Source organism: Zingiber officinale, chromosome 6A, assembly GCF_018446385.1.
Source record: "Zingiber officinale cultivar Zhangliang chromosome 6A, Zo_v1.1, whole genome shotgun sequence".
Classification (NCBI taxonomy): domain Eukaryota; kingdom Viridiplantae; phylum Streptophyta; class Magnoliopsida; order Zingiberales; family Zingiberaceae; genus Zingiber; species Zingiber officinale.
In genome coordinates, this window is record NC_055997.1 from 76,873,219 (window position 1) to 76,898,655 (window position 25,437).

The following is a 25,437-nucleotide window of genomic DNA, read 5'->3' on the forward strand; positions in this document are numbered from 1 at the left end:
TCACCCAACAAAGCCATAAAGAGCACTCCATGAACCAACACGTGTTCATCACAAATCTTCAAGCAATCTTTTTTCTTAGTTTTTTTTCTTATTTTTTTCCCTACTAAGTCTGTTCCTCTTCCTCCTCAAATCTCCTTCCAAATCATCTAGTGTTTAAAGAAAAGCATAGGATAACAACATGAAAGAATAAAAACTACACATTATTTAATAAAACAAGTTCATTCCTTCTAAAGCAGAATAAGTTTTCATTCAAGGAGTCCCAAATTTGGAGTCGTTCAGAAAAGATGCGCAAGTCTTTGAATTCGAATCATCAAAACAGTTCACATACTTAGTTGGGTTTTTATTGCATTTATTATAATTCATTTAAATATTTTCGCGGATCAAAAAAGATCGCGGCCTACAGTTTGGATGGAGATTGATACCATCCCCATGCATCATCTGATACGTATTCAGTAACTTGCTTGATGCTCAAGTAGTTGTCCAGCCCCCTGCAAGGAAAAACGAATAAGAAAGAGCAAAAACGACTGTGAGAAATGGGAGATCGCTCGCTATGAACAGAGAATTTTAATGAATACTCAACCATTCGCCAAGTTCACGACCAAAACCGCTGCGCTTGTTTCCTCCCCAGGGAGCTTGACAGAAGCATGGTTGTGAGCAGTTTATCCATACAATTCCGGCTTGAATCTCCTGCAAAAGACGAGCCAAATTAGACTCACTAAAACGTAACTGGCTTCCCTTAATTTGATCTTTATATTGAATGAAAGATCGTTTGCTTGGTTATAGATGAGGCAGTTCATTAGCCAATACAAAATTATGAGTACACGTAATTATTATAGATGAGGCTATCCATGAGTTTATTCATGAAAGGAATAAAATTTTGTTCACAGTGCTAAAATGAGTTGACCTTCAATATATGAGCACGACTTAATTTAGATATTAGACCTAAAACTAAAGAAACTCCACTTGTTAAAAAGCCATGTCAACCTTAATCCTTGAGCTGCTGCAGCTGGCTCAGGTTCAAGTCATAAATTTGTAGTTATAATGGTCCAGATAGTTCCAAAGAAAGGGATCAATTGATGTCTAAAGCTTTGTTGGCTGTGAAATGAATCCAGATTCTACACTCCAATAAATTGGTAAAATATGCATATATTGGGAAGTAGAGACTATTGCAGTCAGTTAAGTCGTAGGTTCATAACTTAATGAGATGCATAATAACCTATTACAAACAAAATATAAAATTGTGAGTAAAATCGGGGTAGGGCTCTACCTCCGATATCCGGTTGCAGCGCTCGGGATCTTTAGATATCACAGCACCACCCAAGCCATAACTGATGCAGAGTAGAAAGTAATATCAGAGACCATGCTACTTATTTCACTAAAGGATATTCTCAACTATGCTGCAGTTCAAAAAGTCTGAGTGGCTTACTGAGTATCATTTGCAAGTTCAATTGCTTCTTCCTCAGTCTTAAATGTCTTGACACAAAGAACAGGCCCAAAAACTTCCTCTCTCCAAATTTGCATGGATGTTTCAACATCTGTTATAATTGTTGGCTCAACAAAGTATCCTTTTCCTAGATGCTGGCATTAGATGATAAATATCAGTTAATTAGCCACTTCTCTTTTTCAAAAAGAGCAGATAAATAAGGAGACTATCTACCTGTGGCCGTCCACCACCATATAGGATAGTAGCTCCTTGGCTTTTTGCTGTTGAAATGATCTTTTTTATTTTTTCATACTGAAATAACAAGAATATTATTAAATGGATGTTATATCATCCCTTGAGATATTTAAGCAGCAATCAAACAGCAATCTAAAAAATCAAATAGTGTAATCCTAAGAAACCAAGACGTATATGTTTGAAGGAAAGAGATCCAGCAGTTAATTTGCTAGATATGGAAGGGAAGATTATAGCTATATTCCAATGTCAACTTAGAACTTATACTTATTTTCAGTTTTTACAGCTAAATCATTCTACCATGCTCTAATTCACCACTGCAAATGCATTCTGTTCAAGTATACAATCAGGCAGTCCCACCCAACTTAATATCGATAGAAGTAAAATACATGCAATTCATCTATAGCTTAATCTACATAAAATATTTAAAAGAAAAAAATCAAGTGAGAAGGGTGATTCCTTTGAACTCAATTAGAAAAATGGCAAGTCTAGAGGCTATACTGGGAAATTAGGGGGGAAGGCATCAGATCCAACTTGGTTCATTTCCAGCACACAGGCTGGACAAACCCGATAGGGTTGTTTCCAATCCAGCCCAGGCACATGTCATGCTGAGCATGACCTGAGTGCTGGTCATGCAGAGCACAGCACTCAGGATGACATGCTACTACCTAAAAAAGGCTTGGGCTAGCTTTGTGTTGGCCATGAGTCTGTCCATTCAAGATAAGCAAACTTAAAAATGCACAAGAATTGCAAAACCATTCAAGTCTATTCAAAGTTAACTTTGCACTAATAGAGAAATATATGATAGTACAAAGAACATGTGCCTTCTAAGTACCATATGCCCATGTTAGACATGGATACCATGTCAAACACATGGATCTAGGTGACTGATATGGTTGTTTCCAGAAAAAAAAACATGTGATTAATTGCAATATCAGAATGCAACTCGAGTTGTCAGTATTTGAGTGTCAAGCATTTGATACGGTGTAAAAGTTTACAACAGATAAAGAATGCAATACGATAGAAGAAAGCTACAAAGAATGACACTTCAACTACTATGAATCAGGTAAATAAAATGTATCCTATTAATACACTTAAATCGATGGAAATATTAATAGTTAAACTTGAAGGAAGAACTGTTATACTTCATTTGATATTTCATACATGTCTTTTTCCATGACATCCACCTCTCAGACCACTAAGTCACCTCATTGATCATGTACGTCTATAATTTTATTCTAGATATATGTATAACTCCTTAGCATTGCAATGTTGAGGCAGACTCAGCCACCTCCCTCAAAAAATGAATACAGACCAACAAATTTCTCCTATTAGTTCCCTAGTGTACCAGTTTACCATACAATGCAGTTTAGCAACAAGAACGAATTTTCTATTAGAATGTGCATATTAGTATGACATTCCTGAAAATTGACAAAAGTATTTCTTCTGCATTCTAAAGATGGAAAAAATCATACAGTATGCTTCATGCGTGCAGTCGTAGAAGTTCAATTTTAGAGGAAACTATAAACTCAATAAAGAATAAACATCATACTACAAATTGGAACTTTCATACCTGTCCTTCACTGACAACAGGACCAAGTCTGCATCCTTCTTCAAATGGATCTGAGACCTTGATGTTTTGAGCCCATATTACAAGCTTTCTCAGAAATTCTCCTGAGATATTTTCCTATTCATTGGCACAAATACGCAGACATAAGATTAAATCTCAATATAATAGGAACAACTAGATATTCAATGAGTTCTATGAAATATATCATATTACACGCAGAAAAATTAGGTGAATAGCTGGTAGATTGGGAGGATTATCTAAAAACGTTGAGATACAATCCAAGAATTCAAAAGTAAATTAAACTTTGTAGGGAATATTTGTTACAAATTTAGGACATCATCTCCAACTAGGATTAACCATCAGACGGTCGCAAACCATCCAAGCCGGATTTCGTGTTGATTTAATGACTTGTCTGGTACAGTTAGTTTGAACACCTTTGACCAAATATATGATGCGCAGACTTAAAGCTCACATGCAATAGATTAAGATTAATAGATGAACAACTCTGCTGGAGTGTTTTGTACTAATGATAAATATAGTTAAAAAAAAAAAAAAGGGCAGCCCGGTGCACGAAGCTTATGCCATGCGGGGTCCCGGGGAGGATCCATTGTACGCAGCCTTACCCTGCTTTTTGCAAGAGGCTGTTTCCAGGATTCATACCCGTGACCTTTTGGTCACATGGCAACAACTTTACCGTTGCGCCAAAGCTCCCCTTCAATGATAAATATAGTTATACCAATTAAATATTCATTTAATCAAAAATTAAAAAAATAAAGCAATAAATCAGTAAAGAAATTCCTTAATAACTTGAGATAATTTATTATATCAATATGATTATTTATATGAGAAATCATGAATTTCATATAATTGTCATAAGAAGCTTGGAAACTATAATATATATGATAATTTAATATGGCACACCTAGGAAAATATAATGAATGAAAGAAAGCTTCTTCCACTGGGAAAATGAGAGAAAGACAGAAAATTTACAGGAAAATTAAATCATCTTACCATGAGAATCATGCATGTCTATTCTAGCAAGTATAAGCATTTGTTTTCTACATTCTGCTCTTTATTGACATTAGATCAATTAAATATATTGAAGACACACCTAATTTTCTAAATGTTGCTTATTGAGGGGCATAAATGTAACAGAAAAGTTGCAAATGTCATGATGCTTATTTGCAAGTTTAATTGTAGCTATCGCCCATTCTTAAGCATGAATCAGATATAATGTTCTAGTGCACAGGCAGAGCAATGATTAGAGCATTGACAGGATACATATTGAATCTGATATAATGTTCTAGTGCACAGGCAGAGCAATGGTCAGGGCATTGACAGGGTACGTGTAGCAGAGTAGTTGAAGTGCGAGTGCAACATTAAATCGCTTGAACCCTATGGAAATTGCTTGTTAATTCATGATAATCAGACAGCATTCTACATTACTGCATCTAATCTATTATTGATCAAATACATTGAACTAAAATATCTTTTTGTTGTTACGAAAATCTCGAGGAGATTCTTTTACTTTATTTGGTGGGTACCATGATCATTTAGCAAATGATTTGTTATTTTAAGTTCTAAAGTTTTACAAAGAAAGGGGCTTCCCTAACCTTCTCTAGAATCTGAATCCTTTATTGGGTCTTGGAAAGGTCTTAGCATGTAAAGTTTCAGGTAACATGCATCAATACTGCAATGATGTTATACCTAAGGAAGGATCATTTAGCAAATGATTTGTTATTTTAAGTTTTAAAGTTTTACAAAGAAAGGGGCCTCCCTAACCTCTGTAGAATCTGAATCCTTTATTGGGTCTTGGAAAGGTCTTGGCATGTAAAGTTTCAGGCAACATGCATCAATACTGCAATGATGTTATACCTAAGTAAGGAGCTAATTCTAGAATGGGACGAGGTGTTTGAGCTGACGATTTGATGAATGGGAAGAGAAACAGAATTAGATGCAAAAGGTTACCAACACAAATGTTTTCAAAATCAGAGTTGCATACAAGTAAACTATGAGAACTGAGAACCTTTATGAAAAAAGTACTATTAATAATCTAATATAACCATAGTATAGTAATTTCAAGGATAAAAATTTGTACCACAAACTTACATGCACCAAAAGGCGAGATGTTGCACTGCAGATCTGACCATTTGTCCAAAAGCACCCAAAAAGTGTCCATTCAACAGCTTTTTGTCCGAGATAATCCAACAATCACCATTAAGCCAGAAAATATTGGCAAATGCTCTTATAAAACTAAAGTTAATGCTTTGAGATAGACTATGGAGTATCAAACATGCAGAGAGCAATGACAGGATATGAGTATCCAATTTCTATGAGATGCTCTTCCAATAGGAGTATAATATTAGGGGAATAATGTTTTTATGATTAAGTTAAATAAAAAATGATACACACCTTTATCAATTTCAACGTCGTCAAAGACAATAATAGGGCTTTTACCCCCAAGCTCCAGTGTTACAGGCTGATGAAGCCAACAAACAAATAAATTAGTTTATGAAATATTATGTAAAGCACAATACCATATATACACTAACAGAAGTAACAAGTCATGTCTTGACTATTTGGGAAAAGCTACTTGGATCTTATCATAAGAGGTAAATTACTTGAATCTCATTTCACTGGAGCACAAGATCAGGTACGGCAATGAAAAAACATGTATTTATCAGAAAGGATATAAATAACTAGAAAAGAAACCTAATGAAAGGAACCTAACAGACCTTGACCACCTGGGCAGCAGCTGTCATAATTTTTCTACCAGTGTCAGTGCTTCCAGTAAATGCAATCTGCAACACAAAATAGGGAGGATAAATTGATAAATGATTACACATCAGTTTTATTGGGCACATGAGAAATATTGATGTGAAATATTTTCTAAAAGCTTCAATTAGCAACTAGCTAGTTAGACCTTATCAACATGAGGATGAGATGCTAACGGAGCACCAGCTTCAGGACCTAAGCCAGTCAAAACATTCAGAACACCAGCAGGAATTCCTACTTCTTCGCAAACTGCAGCAAGCTCCAGACAGGTCCTGATGATAAAAGAAAAGCATTCTAGAATAACTATTTATATTTTACTCATAAAATATCCATAGCCAACTTCTTACATGGAAGATAGCTCAGAAGGCTTGAGAATCGCAGTGCAACCAGCAGCTAGAGCAGGAGCAACCTTCCATGCAGCCATTAACAGAGGATAGTTCCTGAAATGAAATGACAAGTATGAAAAAGTTTGTAGATTAAGGCTAACAATTATTAATGATGTTTAGCGAGCTGCTACTGTGAAGGGTGAACCATAGGCATACCAATTAGCACATGCAACACCAAGTTTATGACTAAATGTCCATGATTCCATCAAAGAATGCAGAAGCAATTTAAAGAGATGGATACAAAATACATCAGCTTCCTAATACACTAAGTATCAAGAAATAGAAAATTTGAGACTGAGTCTTTTATGTTTTACCAAAACTAGTTTTGGGGCAAGTAATCTTCCAATCAAACTTAGCATGGTACAGGGGAATGAGATGTTAGATTAGAATTATGTAAGTAACAATAGATGAAAAATATATATTTCAATTAAAGTTGAGAAAGTATATGTCTTGGCTAGGTTGATTGTCCATGTTAGTATGATATTGAAGGCATCAAAGAAGAATAAAGTCAATATGGTCTTTTCATAACATCCAATGTGAATGATCACCCGACCAAACTAAATCTAAAAAACATATGAAAACCACCTAAAAGAGGTCAACACCCCATTAAAAATGGGAAGAATTGTGGATACCTGAATTTAGATAGAAGTTGGAAACCAAAGAATGTATTGACTATTAGGCAATTACCAAGCTAACTTACCACTTTAGTCATCTCATAGTACCAGTTAAACTAACTGTAACAGGCAACTGGACAAAAAATAGTCTGCAGCTATAACAGCAAACAGAGTCGATGCATGAAGTCAGAGCCACCTAGTACTTCCAATAAAAGTCCATCACATTAGCAGAGGTGCACTATACTGTGCAGTGAAATTATACTTATATCAAAATTATTATCGTAGTCAAAAGTTTTTAGTAGCACAACAACAGACAAGAGTAATACCCAAACCCAAAAATAAGTCTACTCAGTTTGAGTTAAACCAAGAAAGTTTTAAGATTATGCTTTCTTATGCATTTTTGTAAGATCGTATGAATATTTTAGTTATTTTTGGTGGCTGAGAAAGTTACATATGTGCATAATATAAATAGCCATGCAAGTAAAATAACTTAATACATTAGAAATGACTAGGGATTCCTTTTGTGGTATGTTTCAAATGCAAGTAATATAACATAATACATGAGAAATGACTAGGGATTCCTTTTGTGTTATGTTTCAATTGGTGAAGGAAATAAGCTGTCAAGTAAAAGAACCAGCATGTCTACGTTCCTTTGCAAGAAAACAAGATCAATCCAGAATCATAATATATTTAAATTCGGAATAAGACTGAAGAATTCTATCACACAAAACCTATGCACATGGTTTAAACAAATGAAGTCCATATAAATACTTCAGTGTCAAACTTCAATTTATAAGAAAACAAACAGTAAACCAGAACGACATCAGCATACAAAAATTTCCAACAGTCGTTGCAATGCCCAACGTCATCAACCATGCATGAGAGTCAAAGAATAAGGAAAAGGTATCCAGGAGTTCAGAAAGATACCAAGGAGTAATCAGTCCAACAACACCTATAGGTTCTCTCAGAATATGGCACTTGAAAGTTTCCATCGGCAGAGAAACTTGAGATCTTTGTTTTCCATCCAAGGCTTCAGCAAGATCTGCATAATACTCAAAACAACCGGCAACATCATCCTGGAGAAGGAAAACGAAATGTATGTCAGACTCATTGAAGCTAAAACAATGTTTTAATCTTAGCAAATAATATTATACCATGTCCCATGCTGCTTCATCCAAAGGTTTTCCACAATCAAGAGACTCCAGTTTAGCCAAATCAGATTTCTTCTCAGTTATCTGAATTGCATTAGATCATAAGAGCTCAAAAGTGAGTCAACAAGATGAAAAAAGGACCAATTTACTATAATTAAATCTGCTATTGAAAATATTCAATGAAGCAATCCTGTGACGAAAAAGTAAAAAAGAGTCTGTCAAACTTATGTAGTAACAGGCAAAAATGTATGCCCTAGGCTTTACTAACTATTCTAATATACCACTGGATGACGTTAAGGTGGCTTCAGCATACTTATGGATGTAGAAAAATCAAGTCATGAGGAAGGAACGGAAAAGGAAAGTAGAAAATTAGATAGATCGAAGTGGACATATAGTAACAAATATTAACATTATTTAATTCTTAAGCGATCTGTTTTAGTGGTTCTGAATCCCTTTTAAACAAAACATTCATTGTATCTGTAGTTTGAACCATTCCCTGCTACGGTTTTCAGGTTAGCTTTAAGTTGTCCAACAAAACAATATGAAAAGAAAAATGTAATTAGACACATCAAAGTTTGTATGACGTGCAATTCACCATTCTCATGGACATCGAATACACGTACTGGGAAAAGAATGTTATTCTCCAATGAGGTTTACATAGAACAAAAATTCACTGATAGATTGTGAGAAGGATATCATTGAGAAGACCAAGGGACAAAGCAAACAAATTTATCCTAAAAAAGCTAGCACAAAAAACTACTAATTACCCAAACTCAATAGTAGTGCCCTCATCGAATTCCTTAACTTGAAAACCAGTAGGGAAGGAAGCAGAAAAAAAAAAATACATGCAGATCCAATTAGCGCGAAGAAGAAAAGGACACCTTGGCACCTATGGCGCGGAGGTACTTGGCACGTACGGCGCCTGGAGCTCGGCTCCAGTCCTTACCCTTGTTCCGGGTGAGCGCTCGCCGGGCGGCCTCCACCGCCAGTTCCACGTCCTCCGCAGTAGCTGCAGGAATGTCTCCTGTTCACAAAGCCAATCCCGGTCCGCGTCAACAGCATCAAACCACCAAATGGTAAAGGGAAAAAGAGGCAGCCGTACCGATGGATTCCTCGGTCGCGGGGTTGATCACGGGGATGCGCTTGCCTAAGATCGGCTTCCTCCATTCGCCGTCGATAAAGAGCTGCCGGTTGGAGATCGCCGCCGCCGCCATCTCTCCTGACGATGACACTCCTCCACCGCTATCACCGTGCTACTCCGATCCAAAAAGCCGTAGAATGCAGATCCGAAGAAAAAAAAAATAACTTTTAAGTAGCCCTATGAACTCGTATGAGCTACCGTTTCGAGTTAGAGTCTCAGGGGTCCCGCTTTTTGATCGTGTCAGAAGGCGGGTGCGTCTGTGGTAGCGGACAGAGGAGTAACGCAAGTGATTTGTTGGTGACACGACAGGCAGTAACCAAAAGATAAAATTTTGTGTGACACCGGCATGAGGTATAAGAGTATCAATACTAGCATAGGATATTTCTCCCAAGTATTTATTATTCTCCATTTGTATATCATCTTTCAAATATTTTGTCATTCAAATATCTCAATTTTCATAATAAAATATCTCACCAATCAAATAAAAATATTTATAGATCTCATCAATCAAATATCTCATTCTCAAATACCCTCAATTTCGAGCCCGGATCTTCTGGATCACTTTTTACTATTCCACCAATACATATTTAGGGATCATCCTCTAACCACAAAAAGCGGTCCATAGGATCTGTCCTCCTCAATTTCACAATCAAATATCTCATCAATCAAATATTTATGGGTCTCATGACCATTTTATTAGCTTACATATAATTTTATATTTAAATAAAATTAATATATATTTTTAATATATTTCGTCTATCATTTATTCATAAATATTTTTTAGACAATTATTCAATATAAATATTTTAATATTAATATTTTATTTAAATGAAAATAATACAACATCCGACGTATACATTTTAAAAAAATGAAAATAATATAACATCCGGCGTATACATTTTAAAAAAAACGACAACATAGTTCAAATATTTCACAAAATCAGAATTGAATAACTAAATATTTCATATATAAAAAATTAGTTATTTACTCATCACGATGGCATGTTTCCCAGATATGTTCAACCAAATCATGACGAAGCTGATGATGCACCTGAGTATCACGTAACTCGGAATGTCTTTGAATGTATTCAGCAAATTCACTGGTTGAGTCATGATTCGCTGTGATTGTATCTTGTTCTTCGCGATCCCAAATCGATATTGCATGGTCTTCGTCCTCCACAATCATGTTGTGTAAAATAATACACGTATACATGATTTCTTTGCATTTGTCCATAAATCAATGTCGCTCTGGACCTCTTATAATTCCCCAACGAGCTTGGAGTACCTCAAATGCCCGCTCGACATCTTTTCTTGCAACCTCTTGTCTTTTCTTAAATTTCATTCTTTTCGGATCCTTAGGGTAAGAAAAACTCTTGACGAAAGTCACCTATTTCGGATATATACCATCTGTTAGGTAGTACCCTTTTGTATATTGTATACCGTTCACAATAAAATTAACTTCCGGTGCATTTCCTTTCAAGACGTCATTGAAAATAGGTGGTTCATTAAGCATATTGATGTCATTGCGAGATCCAGCAACTCCAAAAAATACATGTCATATCCACAAATCGACAGATGCGGCTGCCTTAAGCACAATTACTGGATAGCCATGATCGCCTCGTGTGTATTGTGCCCTCCATGCAACCGGACAATTTTTCCAGGCTCAATGCATGCAATCAAGACTTCCTAACATCCCAGGGAAACCATGCTTTTGTTCATGCATTTCAAACAAACGAGTGATGTCAGTTGCATTGGATTTTCTTAAGTACTCACCTCCGTATATTTGTATCACGCATTGGCAAAAGTTGGACAAGCATTCGAGGGCAGTTGTTTCACCCATTCGCAAGTACTCATCAAATTGGTCGGCGGAACCTCCATAAGCCAATTGACGGATAACCGCCGTGCATTTTTGAAGCAGCGACAGACCTTTTCTCCTTGCTGCATCTTCCCTCGATTTAAAAAATCCACTAGGATGATTTTTCAAATCAGTGACTATGCGCAAAAATAACTCTTTTCTCATTCAGAATCGTCTTTGAAACATATCATCGGTATACACCGGCTCAACACAGAAATAATCATTGACAAGTTGAGTGTGTTCAGCTACACGGTCTCTGTTAATTGTTCTTCTTCTTTGTGTACTCCTATGATAATCTTGCACGAATTCAGCCACTCTAAATTGATTGCACACTACCATCATGAATAACGCCTCACCGGGATCTAATATTACAGGGCTCATTGTGTCTTCAGGAATATTATGACGAATTTAGAACTTTCTTCACTAGAATTTTCATCGATATTTGGAGAGTTGAACAAATACCTAAAATAATGATCAAAAGTTGTATCTATTTTTCTCTAATTTTTTGATAGGCAAAGGATATGGAAATGATGAAAATAGATGAAAAAAATGATGTATATATAGGGAGAAATTGAATATTACCTAACGTTTAAGTTTTCGAATGTTTAATTTTCTGAACGTTGATTTTTCAAACGTTAACGTTTGATTTATTTTTAATTTTCTGAATTTAATTAAATTAAAAAAAATAAAAAAAAAATCTAAAAGTAATTCCAGCCCACCATTTTTTGTGGGACCCGCCATATTTAATTAAATAAAAAAAATAAAAACTCAAAACAGTGACAACCCACCATATTAATAGGTCCCATAAGAGAAAATCATCGGACACAAATTTGTATCCAGTGATTTTCAATCATCCCTCAAATATCCCCCACAATAAGGGATATTTGAAAGGGGGGTATTTGGAGAAATATGTTCTCCAAATATCCCTATTGGAGATGCTCTAAAACTGTTGTACCCACGCGAGAGTACTTTTACTGATTATTTCAAAAATATTTTTATTTAATTTATTTCATCAAATTACTGTTTAAACTATAAATCAACTAATAAGTCCATTAAAAGTGATATTTAGGAAATCGTGGGCAAGAGTGTTACTTATATCGTTAATTTAATCAAAAGATGTAGGTGGAATTATATATTTATTAAAAGATGTATTATAATTTTATTTATATCAAATGACGCATAACAAAAAGTGAAATTCCCTTTTTACTCCTCTTGTCAATCATTATTTTCCAAACATTCAAATTATATTTTTAACATAAAATTATTTTATGGTTTGGATGCACGTCCTCTGACACTCTCTCCTCTATCCCTCTTACCCTCTGTTTGGGAGGAGGTGAGTAAAGGGGAGGGAAGGGTAAACATGGATAAAAAGAATTTTTACATTTGTTTGGGAGAGAGTGAGTTATGAAGGGGAAGGGGAGAGAAGGGTAAAGCTTCCCCTTGCATGCTCGGGAATCAACGAAATTTCTTACACTCCAATTTGGGATGTAAGGAAGAGGAATGAGAAATTATTCCAATTTTATCCTTATTTATTTTTCACATGCAGATTTATTAAAAAAATAAGAGGATATTTTTGTAAATTTGTATATTTAACCTTCATTTCCATCCCTTTCCTCTCAAATGAATTTTCCCTCCCTTCCAAACAAGGGTAAGATAAATATATTACGTTCCCTTCCTTCCCCTCCCTTCCCCTTCCATTAATGAACCTTGCCTCACCCCATCCAAACAGAGGGTTACTAGTCCTATAAACACGAAGCGATCATGAACCTCCTCTGCTTGTTATATCTTCTCGTGATGTTCGGCGGCATTGCAAAACAAGAGTTTCAAGAGAAGAGTTTATAAGACAACAACGGTTAAGAATTGCAATGTTGAAAAATAAATTTGTAGCAAGAGGAAAATTAGTAGAATAAGACAGTTAAAGATTTAGTGATGTATGTACAGATTTACTACTGTAAGATTGTCATGTTAAAAAAACATTACAGTTTGGTAGCAAAAGGTGATGAAAAAAATCGTGTTTATGGTTTCATTCGATGTCTGGGAAATAAATATTCAACAACACCTACAAGGTGCTCCACTGTGATGCTAGATTTTAGTTAGATCTTGCTAATGCATGTTAGGTTGATATGGTAGGTATCAGGACATTGAGCCTAATATGCAATCATATCAGGTCCATTATATTCATTGATCAAAAATTTGGTTTGATACTATATGTACCTTCTCCTCGTTTAACCCTTCATAGTGATTGGAGTTTGCATAAATCCAATTACCCTAAGTCCATAAATATATTTAGACCAAAACCCACTTAAGGATCTAAACTTGTTTGATTACACCCAATGAATGTGTTGTTACTTCCTGGTGTTGTAAGGAGGTAAATTGTGCTATCCATTACTTATTCAGGGCTCTGAGTGGTGGTTCAACGTTACCAGAATTTATGTTTTAATGAGGGTTTGATATGGGATGATATTAGGTCCATATTGGACTTGATATTATCCCATATCAGGTCTAACATGAGCCTGATATTATCCCATATTAGGCTCAACATGGGCCTGATGTGAGATCATATCAGATCTTGCATGATTTTTGCTTAAAACTTACTTTTACACCATATAAATCATTTCCTTGCTCAACCCTTTCTAGTGTTTGAAATTATGGAAAATTACAAACGTTAGGTCCATATCAATTGAATTGTGTCACAACTACTGATAAATTATGAAAATCTAATATGTACACATATATCGTAATTACTTGGTCTTTGCTAAATTAGTATGTACAACAATACTTGATTATGTAGTTATAACTTTGGTAAATTAGTTTGTAATTTTTTTATCAGAGACGATCATATTACCTCAGAAATTCTCTCTGAGATATGGAATACACTTGATACAAATTCTTGCATAACACATAGGGCTAATGTAGGAGAATTATCGAGAACAAATATTCCATCATCTTTTGAGTATATTCGTGTGCATATCACAAATAGAAATATAAGCAACAATTTGACATTTGATCTAAATGAAGAAACAAATATTCTAGAATATGAGGTTCTGAATCCTTGTACAACACTTGGTGATTATTTTGAGCCTAATTGGAGTGAGGAGGAAGGACATTATAACCGAATTAAAGAGGAATTACAATGCAATACAAATGTATAAGAATTCTTAGTTGATGATATGCAGATTCAAGTTTCTTACCTATATTGAAGGAAAATCCAATGAACCCAATGAGTCACACAAGAACTCAAACTGAATCTTCTAGAGGACCTTCTTGGACTTTACGAGGGCATACAAACATTAAACCCAGAAGAAGAAATAACACTTCAACATATTTAACATACCAGTTAGAAGAACTAATAGATATATAACAAAATTTAGTTACCTTTTTAAATAAACAATTGAATTCCCTAAATCCAAGACATTTATACAACCAAGGACTTTTATCTCTTTCAACAACTGTTATCACAACCTCTTCACCTACCTGTTGGAGGTGAAGAATGATTAACACTTATGATCGAAGAGTCTACAAGAATACTCTTATATAAAAAACATAATTATATTCATCGAGAATTAATTGTGTTTGGCTTTAGAGGACTTACTAGATGAAGCATAGGAGCTAAAGTTTTTTTTAAGTCCTATGTGATAGTCATAGGATTAATTGAGGTAGATATGAATAGCAATCTAGGATTTACTTATTTCTGTCCAAATTTCAATATAACTGTTATGGATTTTATTAAACATATTAAAATCTCTATCCAAATAAAAGGATATGGAGATTTCCAAAGCATAATATACAAATCGATATAATCTTCCTAGGAAAAATAATAATTAATATTAATAATAGTTTTAATGTACAAATTCACAGTATTATTGAGGTCCTCACTACACAAGGTATTTACTTCCTCAAACCTAAAGATTTTTCTTTTGACGTCTTAGCAAGACTCGATTGGACCCTTAATCTAGACCTTAATGCTAAACTGCAGACTTTGCAACCTACTGAATCTATCATGTATAATGATAGACATGGTAGCTCCATAGTCCAATTCTACAATTATAGGCCCTCTACATCACAAAGAGAAGATAATGAAGACGACGATGATGTGAATTTAATGAATATTGAATATATTTCTACCCTACATCCTTCACAAGAAAACCACACACACACATTTTTTATGACCTGGATGAATTTTTATACATATCAGTTGAAATAGCTAGGTACTTAACCCCTATAGATCTAATAGAATTAGAAGTCTTTGACAAAGCCTATCATAAGCTAGAACTAAATTGGACATTATATTTTGATGAGGATCACAATATCATTGCCCAAAAGACATTATATTTTGATGATATCATTGCTCCAAAGCATGAATCATACGCTAATGTCAATCTTATAAATCCTACTGAATCTAGTGGCACTAGTACTTCGAGACCACAACCATTGCAAGATATCTCGAAAGTTCCATACAAACTACGAATTATGGTGAGGGTCACCCCCCAAGGATTACATCATATACTAACACTAATCTTTTACTACTAACCCTAGGCAAACATCGATCTCCTGAAATCACATACTTTGGTAAAATTCTCTTATTAAATATTAGTGAATGTGATGATTCCCAAATGTAGATGCCTACCTCGAATAACGGATTACCTCTGTTGAAAGAGATTACCAAGCAAACATCGACCACCGGAAATCACATACTTTTATAAAATTCTATCTTATTAAATATTAGTGAATGTGATGTTTTCCAAATGAAGACACCTAGGCAAACACCGACCACCTAAAATCACATACTTTGGTAAAATTCTGTCTTATTAAATATTAGTGAATGTGATGATTCCTAAATGTAGACACTTACCTTGAATAATGGATTGTCTCTGTTGAAAGAGATTACCAAACTAGATATGAACTTGACATAAAATTTGGTAAAACCATGATACGAGTAAGCAAAAATTACTTAAGAGATGTTGCTTGTGCAACATAGGAAGCCTATAAAACCAATTACCCTAAGGAAATAGCTTGAATAGCCTCCCAAGGAAATAACATTCTTAATTTTTGTTATATTATACATAGGCTCTTATAGCCAGAGATGCAAACACATGCTTAGATATAAGATAATGAGAAGTCATGAGCGACTTAGAACAATTTCAATTATTTAGCTAAAATTTGATTAAGTATTTTTGTAATGACTTTTTAGCCCTGACTACTGTCTCTAGCAATTATTGCAACCTTAAATTAGGAGAAAGATTGTTCAGTAAACTATCAGGAGACTTGGGAAAAGAAATACATAAGACTTGAATAGATTTGAAAGTAGCACTATAATATAACAATATAGGAGTACATATCCAACATATTATTTTTATACTTAAGGAAAAATGCATCTACATTCACATACAAAAATAACTTAAAAATAAACAGTATGAGTTCTGTAATCAAATTTATACACCACAACAATATGGTCTCGCTCAAACAAAATATCACCACAAACCTAGACCAGACCAACAAACAAGATCACCAAGAAGATCTTCACCAAAAATGCATAAACTGTTGGGGTTGCAAGGTTGCAAACATAGTCCCATATTGGAAACACATGAGAAAGATCATGGGTTTATAAGAGAAAAGATATCTCCATTGGCATGAGGCCTTTTGGGGAGAGCCCAAGAGCAAAACCATGAGGGCTTAGGCCCAAAGTGGACAATATCATGTTATTGTGAAGATATCTAAATTCTTTTCGATCCTACAATTGGTATCATAGCCCGGACTGTCAGAAGGTTTAACCACCGACTGTGCACAAGAGCTATGGTCTGATTGAACCATGTGAGTACAATATTGACCTCGAACAAAGAAAGTGGGGGCTCCTATGTTCGGATCAAGAGGACCAGACACCAGGCAGGAAGTCCTAGTTGCGACTAGGCAAGGAAGTCCTAGTAGGTCGGGTGGACCGAGGGGCAGGAAGACCTGGTGGGTCGAGGATCGGACGTGGGAAGCCTATAGTCCTTTGTTTGAGGGGGGGATTGTTGGGGTTGCAAGGTTGCAAACATAGTCCCATATTGGAAACACATGAGAAAGATCATGGGTTTATAAGAGAAAAGATATCTCCATTGGCATGAGGCCTTTTGGGGAGAGCCCAAGAGCAAAATCATGAGGGCTTAGGCCCAAAGTGGACAATATCATGTTATTGTAGAGATATCTAAATTCTTTTCGATCCTACATAAACCAAGAAAGATTTATTATGTCAAAAAAAAGTTGAGAAAAGAAGTCGTATCTCAATAAAGACAGACATGTTAGATGATATAAACCAAAGAAAACCTATGAGAATGTTATTACATGTTTTGCCTGTAATAAGCCTGGACACTTATCTTCAGCTTGGCCTAATAAAAAAATTTATATACAAGGGAAACAAAATTAGTTATCTGTACCAATCTTGACTTAGTCAAAATACAATTTGATATCTCTGATACTTCCTCCATTTATTCCATCATCTTTGTTGATGATCTGGAAGAAATTCTTCCTTCAGATTATACCTTAATCAATTCCTTCTTAAATGTTCCTGATAGAGACCCTAACTTTGAAGACTATTCTCCACAAGATTTGGATGAAACTTTTTAATGGGACGACTTAGGTTTTCCCAGTATACAGTGTTGGTGCAGCGGAGACCGGCAAGAGGGGGGGTGAATTGCTGTAAACACAAAATAAACTATACCCTCCTCGGATATCAACTCAGAATAAATGCAGTAGTAAAATAATAAAGACAGAAAGTAAAAATAGAAACAGAAATTTAACCTGGTTACAACCAAGAGGGTTGTTAATCCATGGCAGTGAAAAGCGCACTAAGAAAATTCTCCTTCTCTGAAGGCGGAGAAGCCTTTTACACTCTAATTGCTCAGAACTACTGCTAGGAATTGCTTACAGATTGATTGCTTGAGTTGTTATTGAATTTCTAGCTCCAGGGGCCTTTATATAGGCCCTGGAAATCTTATCCCGAGAGTCCAAGGCGCCTCCAACAGGATTCAAGGCGCCTCCAGCTCGGTCAGCGGATAAAACTTTATCCGCAGCGCAAACGGTCAAAACAGACTGTTGAAGGCGCCTTCATCAAGCCTGAAGGCGCCCTTGGAGGCGCCTTCAGCAAGGCTGGAGGCGCCTTCAAGCTGGAGGCACCTCCAAGCCTGATGGAGGCGCCTCCAAGCTGGCAGCTCAACATTCCAGCTTGTTTCTTTGCTCCACTTTGACTTCCGACGCTCCGATCTTTTGGGTGATTGTGGCCAACCGAAATAGGGCTCACCCGAACCCAATTTCCGGCCTTCCTCGAGCAACCTTCCGTCCCGACTTAACGTCCCTCGAACGTCGCGCACGCTCTTCACGCCCACCGGAGTACTCTTTCGCAGCTCTCTCGTCCTTCGGACGCACCGAGCCCGTCGGCTCCCTTCCCGTGCCGTCCTTCTCGCTAGCTGCGTCTTCCGCTCGACTTCCTGTGTTCCTAAGCTCCTGCACACTCAGACACAGGGATCAAACACAGCAGGACCTAACTAACTTGGTTGATCACATCAAAACTACCACGGGGTCCAACATACAGATCTCATGTTAACACAAGTTACACAACAACCAATTCTCAATGGAAGACCAGATTGTCCTCATGAATGGCTCTTAAAAATTGAAAACGATAACATTCCTTCTTTTACATGTAGTTATTATCCAACCATAGATAAACGAGGCACTCCCAAACTCTGTCAAAAGTAGATTTGTAATCTTTGCCTCTAATAATTATTCTCTATTACCATTCTGATAATTCCCTCAGCCAAAGGAAACTCTCATAATCTTCTACTTGAAACTAGGGTATTTGTGTTAGAAACTCAGCTCAATTTACTGGAAAATAAAATTACAACTCTCCTTTCTCCTTTAAAACCTCTAGACAAGGGAAAAAATATCGAAATGACAAATTTTCCATTTGATACTGACTTAGTCTTTATCAAAACTTCTAGTATTTGCACCACTGGAAAAACTTTAGACATTTGAGTTAAATGCCTTGTTAACATTTTCGTTCATGAGTTTATGTTACATGATTTTCTTGATAGTGGAGCAACAAACTCTATTATCGATGAAGCTACTGTAGGACTGTTAGATTCGATAGAGGGGGGGGGTGAATATCGATTCGAAAATACAGAGTATAAGTGCAGCGGAAAAAGTAAAATAGACACAATGGTTTTACTTCGTTCGGAGCCTGTGACGACTCCTACTCGAAGGCCCGTACTCCTTGAGTACTTTCGTTGGGTAATTCACTAGCAATTCGGATAATTACAATTTAAGTACAAAAAGATGCTAATGAAAACTGAAAACAAATACCGACAAAAGGGAAAAGAACGGAGCGTAGTGTCGGAGCTTTGTTGACGTCGCACTGAACGTTGAGCAGCAAGACCAGCAATAGAAGAGTTCTCAGTTTAATTGATTGATCCTGAAGCTCCTGTCTGGGGCTTCTTTTATATGCTGTTCCAGGCGCCTGGATCCCTTCCGGGCGCCTGGAATGTGACGTAGCTGCACAAACCATGATGCTCCACGTGGCGACGACTCGACTGGATAGAATTCGCCTTCCGGGCGCCCGGACCACCTTGTTCCAGAAAACTCTCTTTTCCTGCAAAACAAAGTTAGTCCGAGGCAAATGTATATCCTGTAAAACAGATTGTCAGCACAGTTAAGGTTCAATAGATAATTAAAAAGAGTATGACTTAGATTCCGTCTTTCCGAGACCGGAATCTAGTCACGATCTCGACTTAGATATCCGAAATGGATCTAAGCCGGATCGACGCCTAATGTTCCCTTCCCGGGAACGCGTCCTCACAGTCACTCCCTTCCAGTGACTTACCTTGCTTACCTGCCAGACGTCCGGTCAGCCCGTCGACCCGTCTGGACTTCTCGCCAAGCGTCCGGTCAGCCCGTCGACCCGCTTGGACTTCTCGCCAACTATCCGGTCAGCCCGTCGACCTAGCTGGACTTCGTGCCAGACATCCGGTCAGCCCGTCGACCTGTCTGGACTTTTCCTGCACACTTGATCAAAGTGTCAGACAATAACATAACTAACTTAACCTATTTGTCATTCATCAAAACCTGGGTTAGACCGTTAGTGCTACCCGCACCAACAATCTCCCCCTTTTTGATGGAATGACAACCTGGTTAAGTTAGTGAAAGAACGCAAAAAAATAGGTACATCGGTTTTAAAGTTAGTTTTAATGTTTTCAATTTGGTTTATCTAACTTAACCACCTAACCCTCCCCCTTTGGCATTCATCAAAAAAATAAGCAAGGGTAAACAATCATAGTGTAGAGTTATTGTAAAAAATAATCACAGTTAATCTTGAAAAGAATATCTGAGTTTGGTTCAAAATTCAAGTACAATTTTTAAATCCAAGGAAAAAAAGATCAAGTTGACTTGGGGGAGACAAGTTGAATTTTGAAAAGTATAAATTTAAAGTTAATCAAGTTTAACTTTTCAAGCGTGTAAAATTTTTAAATCAGGTTTTTCAAATTTTCTTTTCAAGTTTAAGTAACATTTACTTTTCAAAAAGGTAAATTTTTAACTTCAATTTTTCAAAACAAAGCAAAAATTAAACAAGTAAGATTAAATTTGCCAAAATAAATGTTTAAGTTTAATTTTCAAGCATATGTTACAAAACTGGATAAGTTTAAATTTGCAATAGTCAACTTTTTAAATCAGGTTTAAAAATTAGGTGGGATTAAACTTCCAATTTTGCAAACACTCAGATAAATTTAACTTTTTTTGAAAAATAGTGTTCAAAGAATAAATTAGTTTTAAAATAGATTAAAAAATTTTTTAATTAATTTCTCCCCCTGAACTTGACACTTAAAATTTGAAAATATTTGCTAAAAATATTCAAAGTAGATATATATATATTTTTAAATTGAGGTAGAATTTTCTAGAGAGATTTTAAAGAGAAGATTAAAAAATAACACTTAAGGAGATAATTAAAAAATAAACCTCCCCCTTAATTTGATACTCCTTTAATTTATTACTTCCCCTTAATATAAAATTTTACAACCGTAACATATTTTTGTACCTAAGTATTTTAGACGATTGTATAATTATTTTTATAAAATTGTTCATTTAAATTTGACTAACCGTAATTAATGTTAGATTAAGTTGAAATAAATTAACCTTTAGTGTAATGTTAAGTAAGATAAGTTGTTATTAATTCAATAATTGATCAATATTAATAATTTATTGATTAAATTTTGCTATAATCTAAATTTTGTATTAATTGATGAAGGTGTTAGTTATAATTTAACTTTTCATTTACTTCCTTTTAAGTTGGATTGACTTAGTTTAAAGTTGGTGGTAATTTGAAGTTAAACTCGTTATTCAACAAGGTTAAGTAAGGTTCAATTTAAGTCAAACTTTAATTATGTTTTAATAAAAATAATTAATATTTTAAAGGTTGATTAAGAAAAATGACTTAGAGTAATTTTAATATTTTTACTAAGGTTAAACCTAGGTTCTGATCAAATCAAGCTTAGTTCTCAAATAAAGTTAAACTTAAATAGTTAAGTTCTACTTATTAATTACATAATTAAGTTTAAAGTTAAAGTTAACGGAATTTAAGTTTTTAAGTTAGGTGTCTAAGTTTTAAATGAATTTAAAAGAATTATAATAATAATTATTTTTAAGGGATTTCTAACAGAATTTTAAAATGATTTTTATAATTATTTAATGACAATTAATATACGTTCAATTCAGTTTTGATTTTAGATTAAAATTAATATCAGTGATTAATTTAGCTTTAAGTTTTAAGTTTAAGTTAAATTTTTAAGTTTTAATTTTCAGTTAGGTTAAATTAAGTTGAAAAGTAATGTTTAAATTAAGTTTTAATGAGTTTTAATTTAAGATCTAATTTTCAGTTAAGTAAAATTAAAAAATAATTTTAAGGTTAAAATGATATTTAAGATTAAAAATGAGTTTAAAGTCAAAATAATAATTTTTAAAGTGAAAATAGTCTATAGAAATAATTTATTATTATTACTATTTTTTTTTAAGTTAAAAGAATTTTCTTATAGTGAAAAAATAAGAAGAATTTTTCAAAATGAGACAAAATTTTTAAAATAGTTTTTAAATGATTTTTAAAAGTTTTTAAAATAATTTTTGAAATAATTTTTAAGTTAAAATAATTTAAAAATATAATTTTTATATTAAAATAATTTTAAGTTAAAATAATTTTTAAGTTAAAATAATTTTTATGTTAAAATAATTTTTAAAATAACAATAATTTTTAAAAGGTTTTAAAAGAATTTTTAAAGTTTTTGAAAATGATTTTTAAAAGAGTTTTTAAAAATAATTTTAAAAATGTTTTAAAAGAATTTTTAAAAGAATTTTTAAAAGAATTTTTTAAAGTTTTTAAAATCATTTTTAAAATAGTTTTTAAAAATTTTTAAAATAATTTTTTAAAGTTTTTAAAATGATTTTAAAATAGTTTTTAAAATAATTTTTAAAATGTTTTAAAACAATTTTTAAAAGAATTTTTTAAAGTTTTTAAAATGATTTTTAAAAGAGTTTTTTAAAATAATTTTTAAAAGAATTTTTTAAAGTTTTTAAAATGATTTTTAAAAGAGTTTTTTAAAATAATTTTTAAAAGAATTTTTTAATGTTTTTAAAATGATTTTTAAAAGAGTTTTTAAAATAATTTTTAAAAGAAATTTTTTAATGTTTTTAAAATGATTTTTAAAATAGTTTTTAAAATAATTTTTAAAAGTTTTTTAAAATGATTTTTAAAAGAGTTTTTTAAAATAATTTTTAAAATTTTTTTTAATGTTTTTAAAATGATTTTTAAAAGAGTTTTTAAAATAATTTTTAAAAGAATTTTTAAAGTTTTTAAAATGATTTTTAAAATAGTTTTTTAAAATAATTTTTAAAAAATTTGGAAATAATTTTAAAATAATTTTTAAGTTTAGAATAAAATTTTTAAGTTAAATATAAAATTTTTTAAGTTAAATTTAAAAATATTTTTTTAAAGTTAAGTTTTGTTTTAAAATAATTTTTAAAAGTTAATTTAATTTTTAAAATAATTTTTAAAGTTAATTTAATATTAATTTTTTTAAAAAAAAATTTATTTAGTTTTAATTCGAAATTTAATTTTTAATTAATTTAAAATTTAATTTTAATTTGAAATTCAAAATGTAATTTTAATTAATTTTAATTTAATTTGAAATTCAAAATTTAATTTTAATTAATTTTAATTTATTTTGAAAATTAATTTGATCCTTATTCATCTCACTCGATCTAGATTATCAATCAGGGAATCCTATAATTTTGTGAGATGAATTAGATTTAATTACAGAGTTTGGTTTAACTTTTGTTAGATTCAGGTTTAGCTTTGGTCTCAACAAATAGGCATTCTTCGGATAAACTTCTAAGCTTGGTGAGTTACTTGGACGTCATTAGAAGTAGCCAACCTTTCGAGGTTTTCCGAATAGTCCTATCCACGGAGCTTAGTATTAAACCTTGGTCTAACTAGTTAGGATCCATTTAAGGGTAGCTTCGGTCAGTTCCACTTGGCCAAATGCACCAGATCGAAGCCATATCTTTCTAGACATGCGATGCCCAAGCTTTCCTAACGTACTATCATCCAAAAACTTCACCAGTACCATGATTCAAGTTAAACTTGGTCTCTTTTTAACTAATCCTAATTACCCTGCCGGGTTAGTTTGTTTGGGTTACCCTGTCGGGTAAGTTAGTTTTGGAGGTGCCAGCTATTCTGGAGCCTCCCCCTAAATCATTGGTCTTTAATTTAAGATTTTTGTATAATTAGAGTTGGTTTTAGTTAAGTTGTAATGTTTAATTTGTAATTTAAATTTAAGTTTTTAATTTTGAATTAATTAAATTGGTCAAATTATCTTTCTTTAAGAGAGTGTATTTAATATTTGAATGTTCTTTCAATTTCAATTTTATTGGGTTAATTGAATTATCTTTCTTTAATAGCTTATTTTTAAAGTTTAAGTTTTTATTTATTTTTAAATTTGAATTAACTAAACTGTTTGAATTATATTTTCTTAACGGTTTATCTTTTAGCTTTTTATTAATTGTTAATTTTGAAATTTCTAGATTATTTTTGTTTAATATGTTATCTTTAACATTTAATTTTAAGTTTGTTAAATTCCGTTTTGATTTTATCAAAGTGTTTGATTTTATCCTTATATTTTCTTTGCCTTTTAAATTGATATGGTTAATTGAATTTATTAGATTAGTTTTATCTTTAAAGTTTAATTTCTTATTAATTAAATTATCTTGGTTTTGGATAGCATTTTCTAGATTAATATTGTCTAGATTAAATAATTTATTAATTTTATCTAGATCAATATTGACCTTGTCATCTTTTTTGTTTGAATTTTCAAATTTGTTTAGGTTTAAATTCAAATTTTTTGATTTATTAATTATTTTCAGATTTTCTATATTTTCTAAAGTAATTATATTTGTTTTATCAGAAAATATCCTAGAGGTATTTTTGCAAGTATTGTCATGTACACTATTTTCACATATACTTTCAGACATATCCAAATTAACAGGCGCATATTTTAAACTACTACTAGCAAGGGTGTTTTGGTAAATATTACTAACCTTGAGCGCAACCCCTAATTCAGCAGGCTTCTCCGTTGGATCTGACTCGAGTCCGAATTTGACTTTAACTTGATCTTCTAGCTCCATCGGCATTCGTGAAGCTTGATCAACTGGGTCCACAGCTCATATGCATTCTTGTACTTTTCTAATCTGCATAAAATATTGTTAGGTAAAACATTACAAATAATGTTACTTACCTTTTTGTTCAGTTCCGAGTTTTGAGAAGGTTTCCTCAAAATTAGCATATAATCGATGTCTACGCTTCCTAAGAAGCATTCCATTAATCGCTTCCAGTAGTTGAAGTCTTCATGATCGTATGGTGATGGTTCGCAAGGGTTCCGTCCTTCTAGAAGAGTCATAATTTCTTGCACACAGAGAAACAAACAAAAGATCCCAAGACTTGGTCTTGGATTAGCAGTGCCAAAAAAAATAATATTTCACTATTTTCGAAAAAAAATAATAAAATATTATTAAAATATTAATAAAAAAATATTATTTCAAATTTTTGAAAATGTAATATCTTGTCAATACTAAGCAATGGTGAAGAGATGGCGATGTATTTTTCAAAAATAGTTTTGGAGGGAAAAAAACGAAAGGCGTACCCCCCTTTGCCTGAAAGGCGATGTATTTGTCAATACTAATCTAATTTTTCTTTCAAAAAGT

General features: G+C 33.3%; 1 protein-coding gene across 1 annotated transcript; it reads right to left on the reverse strand.

Annotated features, from left to right (window-relative positions):
• Positions 1-228: 228 nt before the first annotated feature.
• On the reverse strand, positions 229-9,472 carry LOC121996642 (betaine aldehyde dehydrogenase 1, chloroplastic-like). Its single transcript, XM_042550669.1, has 15 exons — positions 9,274-9,472; positions 9,053-9,195; positions 8,175-8,255; positions 7,948-8,096; positions 6,368-6,460; positions 6,169-6,292; positions 5,981-6,046; positions 5,658-5,724; positions 5,355-5,431; positions 3,249-3,362; positions 1,658-1,735; positions 1,427-1,578; positions 1,268-1,328; positions 581-687; positions 229-488 (listed from the first exon to the last, which is right to left on the reverse strand). Exons 1-15 carry the CDS (start codon positions 9,383-9,385, stop codon positions 398-400), a joined length of 1,515 nt encoding a protein of 504 aa, XP_042406603.1. The 5' UTR covers positions 9,386-9,472; the 3' UTR covers positions 229-397.
• Between the last annotated feature and the right edge of the window lie 15,965 nt (positions 9,473-25,437).